The sequence below is a fragment of the Oncorhynchus mykiss genome, chromosome 3 (assembly GCF_057628025.1).
Source record: "Oncorhynchus mykiss isolate SJ-2025 chromosome 3, ASM5762802v1, whole genome shotgun sequence".
NCBI classification, from domain to species: Eukaryota; Metazoa; Chordata; class Actinopteri; order Salmoniformes; family Salmonidae; genus Oncorhynchus; species Oncorhynchus mykiss.
In genome coordinates, this window is record NC_143024.1 from 18,504,698 (window position 1) to 18,526,434 (window position 21,737).

Genomic DNA, 21,737 nt, shown 5'->3' on the forward strand with positions numbered 1-21,737 from the left:
CACACACACACACACACACACACACACACAGAGATACATACATACACACACACACACACACACACACATATACACACACAGAGACACACACACAGACACACACACGGAGACACACACACAGACACATAAACACACACACAATGATGGAGATATGGAGATGGGGGACACTGCAGAGATGTGAGAAATCATGAGATGAGAGGGACTGAATACTGACACAAACAGATGAGATGTAGAATGGTTTATTCACATAGCAAGGAGATCCTGTCTGTCATCAGACAGAACACAAAAAAAATCATATAAATATGATATAAATCATATAGATGGAAGCTACAGCACATTTCCCCATCCAATGAACAAACAGGCACACACTGCATATAAAACAGATGACTGACGTGACTGTGGCAACAGAAGTACCTGTCCACGTCTTCTTGTTTTTAGCAGCTAGTCCTTGTTGTTTCTTCTGTTGCAGTGGAAGAACGATGGGGAACCACTTTTCAGGAATATCTTTGGGGATAGTCATTCTGACTCTCTTCCTTAACCTAACAGGGACTAACAGAGTTAATCGGTCGATAGGTTTTCCCCGGTTCTGCTGAGCATCTTGCGCAGAGACAGACGCTCCGGGAGCTGCACCGAACACTCTTGGTCCAGTCCTGTCCCGTCTGCGTCTCCGGTTATAGATTAGGAGTGTGTCATACCATTACCGCTTCTCTCCCCCTCCCCCTCTCACCCGCTCTCGCTCTCTCTGCTGCAGAACCACTGAGGTCATTGGCTGTGATGCTGTGCTGCCAGCTCCACTCTCTCTGTGAGGCTGTGCTGCCAGCTCCACTCTCTCTGTGATGCTGTAAGCGGTGCCTTCATGTCACTATGAATGAGATGCTGACGGTGCCGTTACCACACTGTAAATGACTGGAACCTGAAGTAGCAGCATCTTCATCGGAGCCTGTCGCCAAGTCTAATGATGGAACGTTGTATTTCCTTTCAACAGTCTAAAGACCAATTGTTTGAATGTAGGGGGCACCAGAACGTTATGCGATAGAACCTTTAGGCCTCACGACTCTGATTCCACTGATTAACTTTAGTCATGTTAAATAACATTACACGACACTGTAATAAAGTGATTCATATGATGATATTGGGAATTGGATACAGGACATCTTCAACGTGCTACTGCATTATTGGGTACCCTAATCAATTCCTTGGACGTGCCTTCCCTGGCACCAATTACATAAACATTGTCCTCCTCACAATAACACAGACAAGCTGTCTCTGCATTACATAATCACCAAGGCTGTCCGTTTGCAGAGGGTTTCAACCAATAGCAGGCTGTCGTTGACGTTGTCAGGGCAACTGCCTCTGCAGAGGTGTGAGAGAAGCAGGTCACTGCAAGGAGAAACTGGGTGCCATCTTGGATCTAGCCATGAGGAGGGAGATGCAGCTGTGCTGGCATACGGAGCCAAGGTGACTCTCACAGCAGCCCAGTTGCCTGAGTGTTGGTAAGGAATGGGAGGGGAGAGGAGACACTGCAGCGGGGATAAAGAGTTCTGGGCACGTGCCGTGTGTGGGGAGTCTCGTGGCATTAGAGGACACATCCAGACTGCTAAACACACACTTCTCTCTGATTTATACACACATTCACACACACACAAACACACACACACACACACACACACACACACACACACACATTCACACACACACAAACACACACACACACACACACACACACACACACACACACACACACACACACACACACACACACACAAACACACACACACACACACACACACACACATTCACACACACACAAACACACACACACACACACACACACACACACACACACACACACACACACACACACACACACACACACACACACACGTGCTGCCATAGATCCATAAAAAGGCTTTTAACATTCCCTCGCTGTTGAACTGTGGCATAAAGTAAACACACACACACATTCGGCAGATGACCTTGGCTTGGGCATGTAATTAGAGCCTCTCCAGTACCTGCTGTCTGCTTCTCTGACCTCCTGTTCTGAATACAGCCTCTATAGTACCTGCTGTCTGCTTCTCTGACCTACTGTTCTGAATACAGCCTCTACAGTACCTGCTGTCTGCTTCTCTGACCTACTGTTCTGAATACAGCCTCTATAGTACCTGCTGTCTGCTTCTCTGACCACTGTTCTGAATACAGCCTCTCCAGTACCTGCTGTCTGCTTCTCTGACCTCCTGTTCTGAATACAGCCTCTATAGTACCTACTGTCTGCTTCTCTGACCTACTGTTCTGAATACAGCCTCTATAGTACCTGCTGTCTGCTTCTCTGACCTACTGTTCTGAATACAGCCTCTACAGTACCTGCTGTCTGCTTCTCTGACCTACTGTTCTGAATACAGCCTCTATAGTACCTGCTGTCTGCTTCTCTGACCACTGTTCTGAATACAGCCTCTATAGTACCTGCTGTCTGCTTCTCTGACCACTGTTCTGAATACAGCCTCTACAGTACCTACTGTCTGCTTCTCTGACCTACTGTTCTGAATACAGTCTCTACAGTACTTACTGTCTGTCTGCTTCTCTGACCTACTGTTCTGAATACAGCCTCTACAGTACCTGCTGTCTGCTTCTCTGACCTACTGTTCTGAATACAGCCTCTCCAGAACCTACTGTCTGCTTCTCTGACCTACTGTTCTGAATACAGCCTCTCCAGTATCTGCTGTCTGCTTCTCTGACCTACTGTTCTGAGTACTGCCTCTATAGTACCTGCTGTCTGCTTCTCTGACCTACTGTTCTGAATACAGCCTCTACAGTACCTACTGTCTGTCTGCTTCTCTGACCTACTGTTCTGAATACAGTCTCTCCAGTACCTGCTGTCTGCTTCTCTGACCTACTGTTCTGAATACAGCCTCTATAGTACCTGCTGTCTGCTTCTCTGACCTACTGTTCTGAATACAGCCTCTACAGTTCTTACTGTCTGCTTCTCTGACCTACTGTTCTGAATACAGCCTCTACAGTTCTTACTGTCTGCTTCTCTGACCTACTGTTCTGAATACAGCCTCTCCAGTATCTGCTGTCTGCTTCTCTGACCTACTGTTCTGAATACAGCCTCTACAGTACCTGCTGTCTGCTTCTCTGACCTACTGTTCTGAATACAGCATCTACCAGACTATCACTACTTCAGTCTCCACATGTCCAGGAAGTTCAGTCTGTTTCTCAGAGACCACAACAACATGTGGAGTTGCTGCATCCATTTTTGGACTCACAAATTAATCATATGCCTCATGAGCTTAGTTCAACTGTCGTACCCCATCAGAACCCAGAATATAAGTTTGTTTTATCCCAATGTTTGTAAACAATATACATGTAAACAAACACACCTATCATTTTGATATCATGGATGGTCAGTCCTTGCATCCATACCTCTTTCTATGAATTTGAGAGTGGTTACATTTCTCAGGGCCCATCCATACCTCTTTCTATGAATTTGAGAGTGGTTACATTTCTCAGGGCCCATCCATACCTCTTTCTATGAATTTGAGAGTGGTTACATTTCTCAGGGCCCATCCATACCTCTTTCTATGAATTTGAGAGTGGTTACATTTCTCAGGGCCCATCCATACCTCTTTCTATGAATTTGAGAGTGGTTACATTTCTCAGGGCCCATCCATCAATTTTCAAAACACAGACCATCAAAAAATCTGTGTTTTAAACCCATTTCACCTGCATTTTAAATGGAAAGTCAACAGTGTTTTTCTGCTTCAACAGAGTGATCAGGTACATGCAACTATAGTTTTCATTCCCAGAAATACATTAGTACAACACGTTCTGCAGACAATAGCTTCCCTTTCATCAGACAACAGAAGTGCAACGCTATTTGGCAACCAGCCACACAAGTAAATGAGATTACAATTAAAAAGCTATGTATTTTTTGCAAAAACGATGCATGGCCCTTATATTTCAAATTTTAATTTTGTTTTATTTTACATTTATTTAACTAGGCAAGCCAGCTAAGAACAAAATCTTATTTTCAAAGACGGCCTAGGAACAGTGTCTATCATAGAAAGAACGTAGCCTGCTACATGTCCTGATGTTTTGATTGAAGTTACTCTTGCATTTTACAGGAGGAAACTAGGCTACAACGAGACAAGTACCAGAGAAAAGTTACTACATATCAGTGTCTGTTGATAGAACCCCTGTTTGTGAATTCTCATCCGAGTGAAGAAGTGCAACTGAAGCACAAAATGAGTCTGATGCTGAGCAGAAATGACAATAAGACGCATGTTATATCTGTGTTTTCAAAACGCAACAAGATATTTATTATCCGTTTGATCTTTTTTGTATGGGTGAAAAATGCATAAAAAACACAAAAGTATTCTGCATTAACCCAACCCCTGGCTTTTTACCAAAACAGAGGCTGGGGGACACTTTGATATTGTTTCAATTAAAGATTGATCCTTTAAAGGAAATGATCATCAGATACTACAACAACTACACGTTAGTGATAACTGTCTGCTTCTCCCTCATGTCTCTTGGCTGTAGCTCAGTAGGTAGGTGTTGTTGCTGAGAGGACGAGGTCAAAGGAGGGTGAAGTGTAGCTGAGGTGGTTTGGTGAACTACTTGTCTGACTCCTGAAGACTCATGGAGCCTCATCTTTACCTTGGTGGCCTAACACACCACATCAACTACAGCAGAGCAGCTGGGATTAAAGGGTTGGAACAGGTGACTGACCTGGAGGAGGCCTCTCTTTGAACATCTCCACTCTGTTGTTGACCCTCCACTATGGCCCATGGGACTGTCTACAGGAGGAGGGGAGAGGAGAGGAGAGGAGAGGAGAGGAGAGGAGAGGAGAGGAGAGGAGAGGAGAGGAGAGGAGAGGAGAAGAAGAGGATGGGGAGAGGAGGAGGAGAGGAGAGGAGAGAAGAAGAAGAGGATGGGGGAGAGGAGGAGGAGAGGGGAGGAGAGGAGAGGAGAGGGAGGAGAGGAGAGGAGAGGAGAGGAGAGGAGAGGAGAGGAGAGGAGAGGAGAGGAGAAGAAGAGGATGGGGAGAGGAGGAGGAGAGGAGAGGAGAGGAGAGGAGAGGAGAGGAGAGGAGAGGAGAAGAAGAGGATGGGGAGAGGAGGAGGAGAGGAGAGAAGAAGAAGAGGATGGGGAGAGGAGGAGGAGAGGGGAGGAGAGGAGAGGAGAGGGAGGAGAGGAGAGGAGAGGAGAGGAGAGGAGAGGAGAGGAGAGGAGAGGAGAGGAGAGGAGAGGAGAAGAAGAGGATGGGGAGAGGAGGAGGAGAGGAGAGGAGAGGAGAGGAGAGGAGAGGAGAGGAGAGGAGAGGAGAGGAGAGGAGAGGAGAGGAGAAGAAGAGGATGGGGAGAGGAGGAGGAGAGGAGAGGAGAGAAGAAGAAGAGGATGGGGAGAGGAGGAGGAGAGGGGAGGAGAGGAGAGGAGAGGGAGGAGAGGAGAGGAGAGGAGAGGAGAGGAGAGGAGAGGAGAGGAGAGGAGAGGAGAGGAGAGGAGAGGAGAAGAAGAGGATGGGGAGAGGAGGAGGAGAGGAGAGGAGAGAAGAAGAAGAGGATGGGGGAGAGGAGGAGGAGAGGAGAGGAGAGGAGAGGGAGGAGAGGAGAGGAGAGGAGAGGAGAGGAAAGGAGAGGAGAGGAGAGGAGAGGAGAGGAGAGGAGAGGAGAGGGAGGAGAGGAGAGGAGAGGAGAGGGAGGAGAGGAGAGGAGAGGAGAGGAGAGGAGAGGAGAGGAGAGGAGAGGAGAGGAGAGGAGAGGAGAGGAGGGGGAGGAGAGGAGAGGAGAGGAGAGGAGAGGAGAGGAGAGGAGAGGAGAGGAGAGGAGAGGAGGGAGAGAAGAAGAAGAGGATGGGGGAGAGGAGGAGGAGAGGAGAGGAGAGGAGAGGAGAGGAGAGGAGAGGAGAGGAGAGGAGAGGAGAGGAGAGGAGAGGAGAGGAGAAGAAGAGGATGGGGGAGAGGAGGAGGAGAAGAAGAAGAGGAGGAAAACAAAGAAAAACAATGTCAACATCCAGGGTATTCAGAGTCAGACATGAGGTAATACACTTAGTGAGGGACCTGAATGATGTGGCAGGATTTTGACCCAGACAATGTGAAGTCTGTTGTTCAGACCTCTTATTTGAATGCACTTACTGTGATGTGCATGCAAAGAAAGAGTCCTTATGTTTCAAAAGGAATACTTTGTTGATTTTGAAATGCAAGGACACTATTTCTCAAGGACACTATTTCTCAAGGACACTATTTATCAAGGACACTTTATTATATGGGCCTATCAGAGCAGCTTTGCCCTCCGCTCTCTTGTGTTCTAAGTGGCTCTGAATAAGAACATGTTAAATGACTATCATGTAAATGTGACTGCTGAGCTGCAGGTGTTAAGGTCAGGGCTTGAGAGAAACTGAGAGAGGAACTGATCTCTCCTCCAAGCCAGAGAAACACTTATACTGATTGAGTACTGACACACAGGGGATATGTTTAGAAAAGGGGATCTTTAAACATGTCAACTGATCTGCATCCACCAGATGTATGTGAATCTGAAACTAACAAACTGAACTAACCCCAAGAGACCCATCCTCTCTTACTAGTTTACTGAACTAATTGGTATGATACACCAGAACACAAATCGAAACAGAACATTGAAACAGTAGCTACAGTAGTAAGTCTAAGGCTCAAGGTAAAAATGATGTTGCTTGTGAGGTTGAGTTCAGATAAACAGATGACTATCTAAGTAGTGGGCTAAATTGTGATGAAGGGTAAAGAAGTGTCAGTAAGGTAAAGCATTAGGGAGAGCCAGAGCCAGTCAGCCAGCCAGTCAGACCGCCAGTCAGCCAGAGCCAGCCAGCCAGAGCCAGCCAGCCAGTCAGCCAGCCAAACAGACAGACAGCCAAGTCTGCCAGAGCTAGCCAGTCAGCTAGCCAGTCAGCCAGCCAGTCAGTCAGTCAGCCAGCCAGTATGAGGTAACTATCCCCCAACATCAGACTCCAGGACAATAGTAAAACAGGACTCCTAATTCACTGAGATTACATGCCTCTATAACAGCCACACACACGCATAAGCACTGACGTATGCACAACCCATACACACAGACAGACGCATGCACGCACAACCCACACACACAGACAGATGTACGCATGTACAACCCACACACACAGAGAGAGAGAGAGAGAGAGAGAGAGAGAGAGAGAGAGAGAGAGAGAGAGAGAGAGAGAGAGAGAACAGAACAGAACAGAACCTGTGCATCTGCGGTAATGAGAAAATGCCATTTATAATGGGGCAAAAAAGTATTTAGTCAGCCACCAATTGTGCAAGTTCTCACACTTAAAAAGATGAGAGTGACCTGTAATTTTCATCATAGGTACACTTCAACTATGACAGACAAAATGAGAAAAAAAATCCAGAAAATCACATTGTAGGATTTTTAATGAATTTATTTGCAAATTATGGTGGAAAATAAGTATTTGGTCACCTACAAACAAGCAAGATTTCTGGCTCTCACAGACCTGTAACTTCTTCTTTAATTAAGAGGCTCCTCTGTCCTCCACTCGTTACCTGTATTAATGGCACCTGTTTGAACTTGTTATCAGTATAAAAGACACCTGTCCACAACCTCAAACAGTCACACTCCAAACTCCACTATGGCCTAGAAGACCAAAGAGCTGTCAAAGGACACCAGAAACAAAATTGTAGACCTGCACCAGGCTGGGAAGACTGAATCTGCAATAGGTAAGCAGCTTGGTTTGAACAAATCAACTGTGGGAGCAATTATTAGGAAATGGAAGACATACAAGACCACTGATAATCTCCCTCGATCTGGGGCTCCACGCAAGATCTCACCCCGTGGGGTCAAAATTATCACAACGGGAAAAATCAAAAATCCCAGAACCACACGGGGGGACCTAGTGAATGACCTGCAGAGAGCTGGGACCAAAGTAACAAAGCCTACCATCAGTAACACGCTACACCGCCAGGGACTCAAATCCTGCAGTTCCAGACGTGTCCCCCTGCTTAAGCCAGTACATGCCCAGGCCCGTCTGAAGTTTGCTAGAGAGCATTTGGATGATCCAGAAGAAGATTGGGAGAATGTCATATGGTCAGATGAAACCAAAATAGAACTTTTTGGTAAAAACTCAACTCGTCGTGTTTGGAGGACAAAGAATGCTGAGTTGCATCCAAAGAACACCATACCTACTGTGAAGCATGGGGTGGAAACATCATGCTTTGGGGCTGTTTTTTCTGCAAAGGGACCAGGACGACTGATCCGTGTAAAGGAAAGAATGAATGGGGCCATGTATCGTGAGATTTTGAGTGAAAACCTCCTTCCATCAGCAAGGGCATTGAAGATGAAACGTGGCTGGGTCTTTCAGCATGACAATGATCCCAAACACACCGCCCGGGCAACGAAGGAGTGGCTTCGTAAGAAGCATTTCAAGGTCCTGGAGTGGCCTAGCCAGTCTCCAGATCTCAACCCCATAGAAAATCTTTGGAGGGAGTTGAAAGTCCATGTTGCCCAGCAACAGCCCCAAAACATCACTGCTCTAGAGGAGATCTGCATGGAGGAATGGGCCAAAATACCAGCAACAGTGTGTGAAAACTTTGTGAAAACGTTTGACCTCTGTCATTGCCAACAAAGGGTATATAACAAAGTATTGAGATAAACTTTTGTCATTGACCAAATACTTATTTTCCACCATAATTTGCAAATAAATTCATTAAAAATCCTACAATGTGATTTTCTGGATTTATTCCTCTCATTTTGTCTGCCATAGTTGAAGTGTACCTATGATGAAAATTAGGTGTCTGTGAGGCGTTACACTGGCCCTCTGGCTGATAGGTAAGGTATGTCTACTACAGTGGTTGGTGTTACACCACTGGCATAGAGACATGTTTGGAACTGTTTTTTTAGAACTGTTGTTTGGAACTGTTGCTTGGAGCTGTTGTTTGGAACTGTTGTTTGGAACTGTTGCTTGGAACTGTTGTTTGGAACTGTTGTTTAGAACTGTTGTTTGGAACTGTAGTTTATAACTGTTGTTTGGAACTGTTGTTTGGAAATGTTGTTTAGAACTGTTGTTTAGAACTGTTGTTTGGAACTGTTGTTTGGAACTGTTGTTTAGAACTGTTGTTTGGAACTGTTGTTTAGAACTGTTGTTTGGAACTGTTGTTTGGAACTGTTGTTTAGAACTGTTGTTTAGAACTGTTGTTTAGAACTGTTGTTTAGAACTGTTGTTTAGAACTGTTGTTTAGTACTGTTGTTTAGAACTGTTGTTTGGAACTGTTTTGTGTCAAAGCTTTAATACTGTTAAGTGGTCTCCTCATCTCATTTCCTTCATCTGTACTGATACTGTAGGAAAACAAAGGGTGGATGAAATGATTTTTGTATTTTGATCCCTATGGTTGGGGTTAGGATTAGGGGATGGTAAACTGATCCTAGGTCTGTATCTACAGACAACGTCTAGGGTTCCAGAACTGGTAGACTGAGGGAGATGGTGGTCGGGCCTAAATCAATAGTCCACAGAAAGAACTGCTCTCTGAGTGGCACAGATCAGCTTTCAGATACATACACCAGTCTCTATCTCTCTCACTGTGTACATTCTGTTCTCTCTCCCCCATCTCCTATACCTCTCCGTTCATCTCACCAATTCCCTCCATACCTACCTCTCTTTCACCAATCCCCTGTCTCTTTCTGCTCTCTTCTCTCCACTCATAACCTTCCTCCTTTTTCTCCCACTGTATATTTAAAGATCAAAACAGGACAAGCGAATGGTTTGGGCTGAGTGCCAGATTAAACAATTTGAAATGAATAGAAACTAGTCAGCCTTCCAGCCAGCCAGCCAGTGTGAGGTAACTATCGCCCAACATCAGACTCCAGGACAATAGTAAAACAGGACTCCTAATTCACTGAGATTACATGCCTCTATAACAGCCACACACACGCATACGCACTGACGTATGCACAACCCACACACACACAGACAGACGTTCGCACGCACAATCCACACACACAGACAAATGTACGCATGCACAACCCACACACAGAGAGAGCGAGAGAGAGAGAGAGAGAGAGAGAGAGAGAATGAGAGAGAGAGACAGAACAGTACCTGTCCATCTGCGGTAATGAGGAAATGCCATTTAGACATTTAGCATTAACTGTAGGTGTCTGTGAGGCGTTACACTGGCCCTCTGGCTGATAGGTCAGGTATGTCTCCTACAGTGGTTGGTGTTACACCACTGGCATAGAGACATGTTTGGAACTGTTTTTTTAGAACTGTTGTTTAGAACTGTTGTTTGGAACTGTTGCTTGGAACTGTTGTTTAGAACTGTTGTTTAGAACTGTTGCTTGGAACTGTTGTTTAGAACTGTTGTTTAGAACTGTTGTTTAGAACTGTTGCTTGGAGCTGTTTGTCACGAGTCCGACCGAGGGTGGCTCCCCTTCCCGGTCGGGTGGCGCTCGGCGGTCGTCGTCGCCGGCCTATTAGCTGCCACTGATTGTCTTTCCTCCCCCTCCTTGTATGTTTATTGTTAGCACCTGTTAGTTAGTAATTAGTTGGGCTTTATTAGACAGCCGGCCCCCGCCTGTTTCTTTGTGCGGGATTAATTATTGTGACCTTCGGTTATGTAGTAGAGGAACGTGTTTGTTCCTGGTCGTGTATTCTGCTGTACTGTTTTCGTCCCCCGTGTTTGGGGCATTTGGTTTTGAGCACCAAGTGTTGCGTGAGTGCATTAAAGAGCTCAGTATTGCACTCTCTGTTTCCTGCGTCTGACTCCACACCCACGACACCCGGAGCATTACAGAATCCCGCACCATATTGAATGGAGTCAGCAGGAGCAGCAGCCAACCCTCTCCCATCGATGGAGGAACGGGTTCTCCACCACACCACCGTCCTCCATCAGATCGGATCGGCGATGGATCAAGTGATGGAGAGAATGGACCGATGGGAGAGAAGTGGTCTCCTCTCTCCAGCTTCGGCACCCCTGGCTCCGGACTCCCCATCTCCCGACTCCAGCACTCTCCGTCTGACGCTCCCGAGGGCTTCTGATGGAGGGCGGCGGGTTGCCAGGGGTTTTTACTCCAACTGGAGCTATACCTGGCCTCCGTCAGACCCACTCCCTCGGGAGCGGAGAGGGTGAGTGTCCTCATCTCCTGGGTCGTGCTCTGGAGTGGGCGAACGCAGTCTGGAATGGCCCAGACTCGGCGAAGGGAGAACGACTATTTCATCTCAGGCAGGAGAGGAGGAGCGCCCAGGATTACGCGTTGGAGTTCCAGACCTTGGCAGCAGGATCTGGGTGGAACGACAGGGCCCTTATCGACCACAACAGGTGTATTCTCCGGGAGGCCGTCCGCAGGGAGCTAGCGTGTCGGAACACCGCGCTTTCCCTGGATGAGCTAATCGGTATGTCCATCCGATTGGACAATCTACTGGCTGCCCGCGGGCGTTCGGAGAGGGTCCTGTGTGTTCCATCACCCAGCCCCTCCGCTCCCATTCCGATGGAGTTGGGAAGGGATGTGCCGAGGGGTACCGGAGGAGGAGGCCTCTCCTGCACCAACTGTGGTCGGAGAGGACACGCGGCCGATCGGTGCTGGGGGGGTCCGTCTGGGAGTAGAGATGGCAGGCGGAACGCTTCTTGATCACCCCAGGTGAGTCAGCATCAAACTCACCCAGAACCCCCTGTTGGCCACATGTTTGTATTAACTTTTTTCCCTCACTTTTTCCCCTCTTCCCAGCATAGGGCGCTAGTCAATTCAGGCGCAGCTGGGAACTTTATGGGTTGCGGACTCGCCCTTAAGTTAGGGGTTCTGCTGGTGCCGATAGATTCTCCCTTTCCCGTGCACTCTCTAGATAGCCGGCCATTAGGGTCAGGGATGGTCAGGGAGACCACGGTTCCACTGGACATGGTGACGCAGGGGAATCACAGGGAGCGTATCAGTCTTTATGTTATTGATTTGCCTTTCCAGTGGTGCTAGGGATTCCCTGGCTGGCCCGGCACAATCCTAACATTTCGTGGAGACAGGGGGTTCTCTAGGGGTGGTCAGAGGAGTGTTCTGGAAGGTGTTTGGAAGTTTCCATCGGTGCCACGTCGGTGGAAAGTCCAGACCAGGGTTCCACGGTGTGCATTCCCCCCGAGTATGCCGATTTGGCAATCGCTTTCAGTAAAGTGAAAGCGACTAAATTACCACCTTATCGACCGGGAAGGGATTGTACGATAGATCTCCAGGTAAACGCTGCGCTTCCCAAGAGTCACGTGTACCCATTGTCCCAGGAGGAGACGTTGGCGATGGAGACATATGTCACGGAGTCGCTGGTACATTCGGACCTCCATCTCACCCGTCTAAACGCCATCACAGTGGGGTATAGTTACCCACTACCTCTCATCGCTACAGCGGTGGAATCATTTCACGGAGCACAGTTCTTCACAAAACTGGATCTCAGGAGCGCGTATAGTCTGGTGCGTATTCGGAAGGGAGACGAGTGGAAAACCGCATTTAGACCCACATCGGGCCACTATGAGTACCTCGTCATGCCGTATGGGTTAAAGAATGCTCCAGCCGTTTTTCAATCCTTTGTAGACAAGATTCTCAGGGACCTGTGCGGGCAGGGAGTGGTTGTTTATTTCGATGACATTCTGATCTACTCGGCCACTCACACCGCGCATGTGTCTCGGGTACGGAAGGTGCTTGGTAGACTGCTGGAGCTTGACCTATACTTCAAGGCTGAGAAATGCGTGTTCTCTAAACGAGCCGTCTCCTTCCTGGGTTATCGCATTTCCACCTCGGGGGTGGTGATGGAGGGTGACCGCATTAGGGCCGTGCATAATTGGCCGACTCCGACCACGGTAAAAGAGGTGCAGCGGTTTTTGCGTTTTGCCAACTACTACCGGAGGTTTATCCGGGGTTTTGGCCAGGTAGCGGCTCCCATTACCTCACTGCTGAAGGGGGGCCCGGTGCGGTTACAGTGGTCAGCAGAGGCGGACGGAGCTTTCAACAGGTTGAAGGCGCTGTTCATGGATGCACCCGTGTTGGCGCATCTGGACCCCTCTCTAGCATTCATAGTGGAGGTGGACGCCTCCGAGGCTGGGGTGGGTGCCGTGCTATCACAGCGCTCGGGTACGCCACCAAGACTCCGCCCCTGCGCTTTCTTCTCAATGAAGCTCAGCCCAGCGGAGCGTAACTATGATGTGGGGGACCGGGAGTTGCTAGCGGTGTTCAGAGCTCTGAAGGTGTGGAGACACTGGCTTGAGGGGGCTAAGCACCCCTTTCTCATCTGGACCGACCACCAGAATCTGGAGTATATTCGGGCAGCTAGGAGACTGAACCCACGTCAGGCAAGGTGGGCCATGTTCTTCACACGGTTCCGGTTTACATTGTCTTATAGACCGGGCTCCCAGAACGTAAAGGCTGACGCACTGTCCCGGCTTTACGACACGGAGGATAGGTCCACTGAACCTACTCCCATCCTCCCCGCCTCGAGGCTGGTAGCACCAGTGGTATGGGAGGTGGACTCGGACATCGTGCGGGCGTTACGGGCGGAACCCGCGCCTCCTCAGTGTCCGGCGGGGCGAAAGTACGTGCCGCTTGGTGTTCGGGACCAACTGATTCGGTGGGCTCACGTCCTACCCTCCTCGGGTCACCCTGGGGTGACGAGGACAGTGGGGAGCCTTCGGGGGAGGCATTGGCGGCCCACCTTGGCTAGGTGTTAAACTTAAAGTTTATGTCTCCTCCTGTTCGGTGTGTGCCCAGAGTAAGGCTCCTAGGCACCTTCCTAGAGGGAAGTTACAACCCCTCCCCGTTCCACAACGGCCATGGTCACATCTATCTGTAGATTTCCTGATCGATCTTCCCCCGTCTCAGGGGAACACCACGGTTCTGGTGATTGTGGATCGGTTCTCTAAGTCCTGCCGTCTCCTCCCGTTGCCCGGTATCCCTACAGCCCTACAGACTGCGGAGGCATTATTCACCCACGTCTTTCGGCACTACGGGGTGCCGGAGGACATTGTTTCTGATCGGGGCCCCCAATTCACGTCCCGAGTATGGAGGGCGTTCATGGAGCGTTTGGGGGTCTCTGTCAGCCTGACCTCCGGTTATCACCCCGAGAGTAATGGGCAGGTGGAGAGAGTGAACCAGGAGGTGGGTAGGTTTCTGCGGTCGTATTGCCAGGATCGGCCAGGGGAGTGGGCACGATACATTCCCTGGGCTGAAATGGACCAGAACTCACTACGCCACTCCTCTACTAACGTGTCCCCTTTTCAGTGTGTGTTGGGGTACCACCCTGTCCTTGCAGCATGGCATCCGAGCCAGACCGAAGCTCCTGCGGTGGAGGAATGGGTACAGCGCTCCAAGGAGACCTGGAGGGCCGTCCAGGAATCTCTCCAACAAGCGAGTGGACAGCAGAAGAGGAGTGCTGACCGCCACCGCAGTGAGGCCCCCGTGTTTGTACCGGGGGACAGGGTCTGGCTCTCGACCCAAAACCTGCCCCTCCGCTTGCCCTGGGTCCGCACTGTGTAGGGCCCTTTAAAGTCCTGAGGAGAATAAACGAGGTGTGTTATCGATTACAACTCCCTTCCTATTATCGTATTAACCCCTCGTTTCATGTGTCTCTTCTCAGGCCAGTGGTAGCTGGTCCCCTAGAGGACAGTGAGGTGCCGTAGGTCCCTCCCCCCTCTGGACATCGAGGGGTCCCCGGCGTATACGATATAGGCCATTCTGGACTCAAGATGCCGGGTGAGGGGCCTGCAGTACCTAGTGGACTGGGAGGGGTACGGTCTGGAGGAGAGGTGATGGGTACCGGTGGAGGGAATCTTGGATCCATCAATGTTGAGGGATTTCCATCGCCTCCATCCGGATCGCCCTGCACCTCGTCCTCCGGGTCGACCTCGAGGCCGGTGTTGGCGCTCGGCGTCGCCGGCCTATTAGCTGCCACTCATTGTCTTTCCTCCCCCTCCTTGTATGTTTATTGTTAGCACCTGTTAGTTAGTAATTAGTGTTTCTTTGTGCGGGATTAATTATTGTGACCTTCGGGTATGTAGTAGAGGAACGTGTTTGTTCCTGGTCGTGTATTCTGCTGTACTGTTTTCGTCCCCCGTGTTTGGGGCATTTGGTTTTGAGCACCCAGTGTTGCGTGAGTGCATTAAAGAGCACATTATTGCACTCTCTGTTTCCTGCGTCTGACTCCACACCCACGACCCCCGGAGCGTTACACTGTTGTTTAGAACTGTTGTTTGAAACTGTTGTTTGAAACTGTTGTTTAGAACTGTTGTTTAGAACTGTTGTTTAGAACTGTTGTTTAGAACTGTTGTTTGAAACTGTTGTTTGGAACTGTTGTTTGGAACTGTTGTTTGGAACTGTTGATTAGAACTGTTGTTTAGAACTGTTGTTTGGAACTGTTGTTTAGAACTGTTGTTTAGAACTGTTGTTTAGAACTGTTGTTTGAAACTGTTGTTTAGAACTGTTGCTTAGAACTGTTGTTTAGAACTGTTGTTTAGAACTGTTGTTTAGAACTGTTGTTTGAAACTGTTGTTTAGAACTGTTGTTTAGAACTGTTGTTTAGAACTGTTATTTAGAACTGTTGTTTGGAACTGTTGTTTGGAACTGTTGTTTGGAACTGTTGATTAGAACTGTTGTTTAGAACTGTTGTTTGGAACTGTTGTTTAGAACTGTTGTTTGGAACTGTTGTTTAGAACTGTTGTTTAGAACTGTTGTTTGGAACTGTTGTTTAGAACTGTTGTTTGGAACTGTTGTTTAGAACTGTTGTTTAGAACTGTTGTTTGGAACTGTTGTTTAGAACTGTTGTTTGGAACTGTTGTTTAGAACTGTTGTTTAGAACTGTTGTTTGGAACTGTTGTTTAGAACTGTTGTTTAGAACTGTTGTTTAGAACTGTTGTTTGGAGCTGTTGTTTAGAACTGTTTTTAGAACTGTTGTTTGGAACTGTTGTTTGGAACTGTTGTTTGGAACTGTTGTTTAGAACTGTTGTTTAGAACTGTTGTTTGGAACTGTTGTTTAGAACTGTTGTTTGGAACTGTTGTTTAGAACTGTTGTTTGGAACTGTTGTTTGGAACTGTTGTTTGGAACTGTTGTTTAGAACTGTTGTTTGGAACTGTTGTTTAGAACTGTTGTTTGGAACTGTTGTTTAGAACTGTTGTTTGGAACTGTTGTTTAGAACTGTTCTTTAGAACTATTGTTTAGAACTGTTGTTTAGTACTGTTGTTTAGAACTGTTGTTTAGAACTGTTGTTTAGTACTGTTGTTTAGAACTGTTGTTTAGAACTATTGTTTAGAACTGTTGTTTAGAACTGTTGTTTAGAACTGTTGTTTAGAATACTGTAGGAAAACAAAGGGTGGATGAAATGATTTTTGTATTTTGATCCCTATGGTTGGGGTTAGGATTAGGGGATGGTAAACTGATCCTAGGTCTGTATCTACAGACAACGTCTAGGGTTCCAGAACTGGTAGACTGAGGGAGATGGTGGTCGGGCCTAAATCAATAGTCCACAGAAAGAACTGCTCTCTGAGTGGCACAGATCAGCTTTCAGATACATACACCAGTCTCTATCTCTCTCACTGTGTACATTCTGTTCTCTCTCCCCCATCTCCTATACCTCTCCGTTCATCTCACCAATTCCCTCCATACCTACCTCTCTTTCACCAATCCCCTGTCTCTTTCTGCTCTCTTCTCTCCACTCATAACCTTCCTCCTTTTTCTCCCACTGTATATTTAAAGATCAAAACAGGACAAGCGAATGGTTTGGGCTGAGTGCCAGATTAAACAATATGAAATGAAAAGAAACTACCTCCCCTCCCTCCCTTACGTTTTCCCTCCCTCCCTTTCCCACTCTCCTTCAGGCTCCTTGTATAACCCTGTGGACTGCAGTGCCCTTATGGCGGGCAGGTAGGGCCGGAATGAGGCAGGCAGGGAGGTAGGGCCGGAATGAGGCAGGCAGGGAGGTAGGGCCCGAATGAGGAAGGCAGGGAGGTAGGACCAGAATGAGGCAGGCAGGGAGGTAGGGCCGGAATGAGGCAGGCAGGGAGGTAGGACCGGAATGAGGCAGGCAGGTAGGAGGGCAGGAAGGAATGGAAGTAGAAGGGCAGGTAGGGACGGAATGATGCAGGCAGGGAGGTAGGGCCGGAATGAGGCAGGCAGGGAGGTAGGACCGGAATGAGGCAGGCAGGTAGGAGGGCAGGAAGGAATGGAAGTAGAAGGGCAAGTAGGGATGCAGGGGAGCAGGGCCAGAACTAGGCAGGCAGGTAGGAGGGCAGGTAAGAGGGCAGATAGGGGAGCAGGGCCAGTACGAGGCAGGCAGGTAGGAGGGCAGGTAGGAGGGCAGATAGGGGAGCAGGGCCAGTACGAGGCAGGCAGGTAGGAGGGCAGATAGGGGAGCAGGGCCAGTACGAGGCAGGCAGGTAGGAGGGCAGATAGGGGAGCAGGGCCAGTACGAGGCAGGCAGGTAGGAAGGCAGATAGGGGAGCAGGGCCAGTGCGAGGCAGGCAGGTAGGAGGGCAGATAGGGGAGCAGGGCCAGTACGAGGCAGGCAGGTAGGAGGGCAGATAGGGGAGCAGGGCCAGTACGAGGCAGGCAGGTAGGCGGGCAGATAGGGGAGCAGGGCCAGTACGAGGCAGGCAGGTAGGAGGGCAGATAGGGGAGCAGGGCCAGTACGAGGCAGGCAGTTAGGAGGGCAGATAGGGGAGCAGGGCCAGTACGAGGCAGGCAGGTAGGAGGGCAGATAGGGGAGCAGGGCCAGTACGAGGCAGGCAGGTAGGAGGGCAGATAGGGGAGCAGGGCCAGTACGAGGCAGGCAGGTAGGAGGGCAGATAGGGGAGCAAGACCAGTACGAGGCAGGCAGGTAGGAGGGCAGATAGGGGAGCAGGGCCAGTACGAGGCAGGCAGGTAGGAGGGCAGATAGGGGAGCAGGGCCAGTACGAGGCAGGCAGGTAGGAGGGCAGATAGGGGAGCAGGGCCAGTACGAGGCAGGCAGGTAGGAGGGCAGATAGGGGAGCAGGGCCAGTACGAGGCAGGCAGGTAGGAGGGCAGATAGGGGAGCAGGGCCAGTACGAGGCAGGCAGTTAGGAGGGCAGATAGGGGAGCAGGGCCAGTACGAGGCAGGCAGGTAGGAGGGCAGATAGGGGAGCAGGGCCAGTACGAGGCAGGCAGGTAGGAGGGCAGATAGGGGAGCAGGGCCAGTACGAGGCAGGCAGGTAGGAGGGCAGATAGGGGAGCAAGACCAGTACGAGGCAGGCAGGTAGGAGGGCAGATAGGGGAGCAGGGCCAGTACGAGGCAGGCAGGTAGGAGGGGAGATAGGGGAGCAGGGCCAGTACGAGGCAGGCAGGTAGGAGGGCAGATAGGGGAGTGCGTAACACCAGAGACATGCTGAATATCGAATCTCCTTTCTTGGCTGCTGCTCAGAATTCCGCTCATATTAAAGCAACCAATCCCTGCATTACCATGAATTACCTATTGACCCAATATATATATTTTTTTAAACACTGCCTAAATAACCAAATCAGATACATAACGTGACATTATTAGCATGTAATAACATAGTTATTAGTTCAAGTAGTTAACAGTATCAATAGCAAAAAATAGTAACGGGGTAATACATCTGACTAGCTAGTTACTATAGCCCTTATAGCATAGTATATGCTAAGTTTATTCAGGAAGAGGTTTATACTTGCAGTCAGTGTGAAGCACAATAACTCAACAAAGGTACCCATAATTATTCACAAGTTATCAAACAACAGTAGGGCCTAAACAGGTCAAAGTTTATACACAGGTGTGGTAAGAACATTTGAAGTGCAGGCAACAATTATAATGCATTGTTAATGGCTAGCTAAACTAGCTCAATCAGAATCTCTGCGAAATAAACAAAGAACCTGACATTCAATTGTTTAGCTGGCTAGCCTACATTTGTCGACTGGCTGGCTATGGAACCTACCTTTTCAAGTCCACGCTATGTGCACATTTCTGTCAGCAGCATCCAAGTCTTCTCGCTGGGTTCATGCTGCTGTTTGAGTGTTGATGACACGCCTGCCCTTGTTTGTAAGGCCACGGAGGTAGAGGATACAGGCAGGCACTGTGGATGCGCCGTGCTGATACACAGACATGCAGGCGAGGTGAAAGAGCTTTTCTTTCTCCAACCAGGGAGAGAAACAGGAAGGAGGGGCGATGCTTACTTCGACCACCCTCCTACGCATATTCAAGCCATTTCTATAATTTCATCTCATGAGGAAATAGACTATCCTCTTTGTAATGTCAGGGAGATATTTTATTTTTTATTTTAATTATTCAACAATGTCGACATCTAGTTATTACAGTTTGGGGAACTTTTGAGAGTTCCTTTTTGTCACCATAATTTCACAAAACCTCCCGCCTCAATATTGCATTTGAAGGTTATTATTGAACAACAGCCTTTCAGCCATGTGCTTTATATTATTTATCTCATAGCGCCCCCTGCTGTCGCTGGTCGGTAACAGCAACAGCCTATATTTTGGGGCGCAACATCAGCACCAAAGCTGCAGCGATTTTTTTCTCCAGCTTTTGATATTCATAGCTACAAATCAAATCAATATTTTATATTTAATTTATTCTGAACTCACAAAACACAGCCCAAAACAATCTCAACACGTACACTATAACTTTTGACTACGATGGCCAAAACTGTACAAATAAGCACTCTCATACAACCATATTCCTCAAACACACACACCTTTCTTCATCATCAAATTACAAATCAATAGAGTACTAAAGCAGGAATCAGGAGAGGGGAAAATGTAGGAATATGTTGAGAAGGACAGAAGCAAGGTAGAAGGACGAAGGGAAGAACAAGTTCAGGAGAAAGAGAGAACACAGACAGATGGAGAGAGAGTGATAGAGAGAGAGAGGAGAGGAGTACAGAGAAGATGGCTGACTTTCTCCTTCAGATGGGCAGCCTTTTCTATGTCCAGCCGTATGTCCTTGGGGAATGACTTCAGGCCCAGGTCCATTGCCTCCAGACCGGGCGCCATCTTGTTCTCCAGATAGAACCCATCGGACTCCAGTTGCAGTGGTGGGTGGTGCAGCTCAAAGAAGAGCCTCACCTACCATAGCCCCCAAGAATGGGGCCACCAGGGGCACTGGTGGGTTTCATTGGGAATCCAGATTTCTAAGGGACCTTCTTGCAGTTCCTACCACTTCCACTGGATGTCACCAGTCTTTAGAAATTGGTTGAGGTTATTCCTTTGTGTAATGAAAAAGTAGCCCTGTTCAAAACGAGGGTCACTTCAAGTGTACTGTTAGATAGAGGCGCGTGACCAGAAAGGTAGCGTCAGTTTGTTTTCTTCCTGTATTGAACACAGATCAATTTTATTCAATTCAATTTTATTGATTATTATTATTATTATTATTATTCAATTTTATTGATTATTTACTTTAAAAAATACCTAAAGTTGTATTACAAAAGTAGTTTGAAATGTTTTGGCAAAGTTTACAGGTAACTTTGAGATATTTTGTACTCACGTTGTGCAAGTTGGAACCAGTGTTTTTAGGGATCAAACACGCCAAATAAATTGACATTTTGGATATATATCGACGGAATAAATTGAACAAAATAACCATTTGTGATGTTTATGGGACATATAGGAGTGCCAACAGAAGAAGCTTGTCAAAGGTAAGGCATGATTTATATTTTTATTTCTGCGTTTTGTGTCACGCCTGCAGGGTTGAAATATGTTTTCTCTCTCAGAACGTGGTTGGAGGGGAGGTTATATTTTTGTCAGAGTTAGTCATGCTCACTGGGCTATATTTGGCTGTAAGATATTCAGGTCTGAAAAGTTGAATCGTAAAAGTTTTGTGATAGTTTCTGGTTATTGATTCTTGGTTTGATTGTTTAGGTAACACCAATGAAATTGAACAGGAAGTTAAGGTATTCTAACATTATAATCTGTTTCCATTACGTGGAACAATGTCAGGCCAGTAAAGTGGATTGCAGGCTGAGTTTATTTTATTTTAAAGGGACAGTGCACATTAATCACAGTTGTGTGGGTCTAATGGCAGGGTATTCATATCAAGCATTTTGAGAGACTGTTTGCAGACAGACTGAAAGGGTTTTAATGTTGCAAAGCAAACTTGGGCTAAACTAGTCAAGTAGTAGGGGAATTTCATAGATTTAAAGTACAGTATTGTATCCAAGGGTAGTGCATGCTCAATTAAGTACATATAACCATTGAGGAAATTTAAAACTAATGATTGGAGGGAGTACAATGAGAAGATATCACTATTATTAGGTTTTGTTTGTAGTCAACGTTTGGGTTTCTGAATCGGGGTAGTGTAACGAATGCTGACCAAGGGTTTTTTTCTGTGAAAAGGAGTGCTTCATTGTATTTCTTTTGAAATGTTTTCTTGGGGCTGTAATCTTGAAGGGAGCGAGTGAGATAGAGGCACATTTCTACCAAATTGAAATGGCCTGGAAATGTTTTGTTTGTTTAGAACCTGGGGGTAGTCTTTGGGTTTGAGGAGAATTCCATTTTTCATGGAGACGATATCTTAAAGGGGTACACACACACATGGAATATTAGAAGTTTATTTTCTGAGTTTTAATTAAACACGTGAATTCTTTTGATAAAGGGAATGTTCTGGAGACCTGGGATACAACATGTAGAAAATGTTTGATGGTTGTTCTTTCATTTTAGTAGGAAACACGACTGTAAAAGGGTGGTATAACTGTTGACCTCTATCATGGCTTTCCTTTGTGGTCTGATCAGCCTCATGGAGGGCCATT

General features: G+C 47.7%; 1 protein-coding gene across 4 annotated transcripts in view; it reads right to left on the minus strand.

Annotated features, from left to right (window-relative positions):
* LOC110520786 (phospholipid-transporting ATPase ID) overlaps window positions 1-21,737 on the minus strand; it is an 86,212-nt gene that overhangs the window by 57,483 nt on the left and 6,992 nt on the right. The window contains exons 1-2 of one of the 4 annotated variants that reach the window (XM_090223568.1): window positions 18,918-19,149; window positions 4,729-4,796 (exon numbers count right to left, since the gene is read on the minus strand). In XM_090223568.1, the coding sequence (XP_090079694.1) occupies window positions 4,729-4,753 (25 nt within the window). In that variant the 5' untranslated portion in view covers window positions 4,754-4,796; window positions 18,918-19,149. Of the gene's footprint in view, window positions 1-414; window positions 805-4,728; window positions 4,797-18,917; window positions 19,150-21,737 lie in introns of those variants that run through there. The other 3 variants (XM_090223572.1, XM_090223570.1, XM_090223565.1) reach the window with 3 other exon arrangements.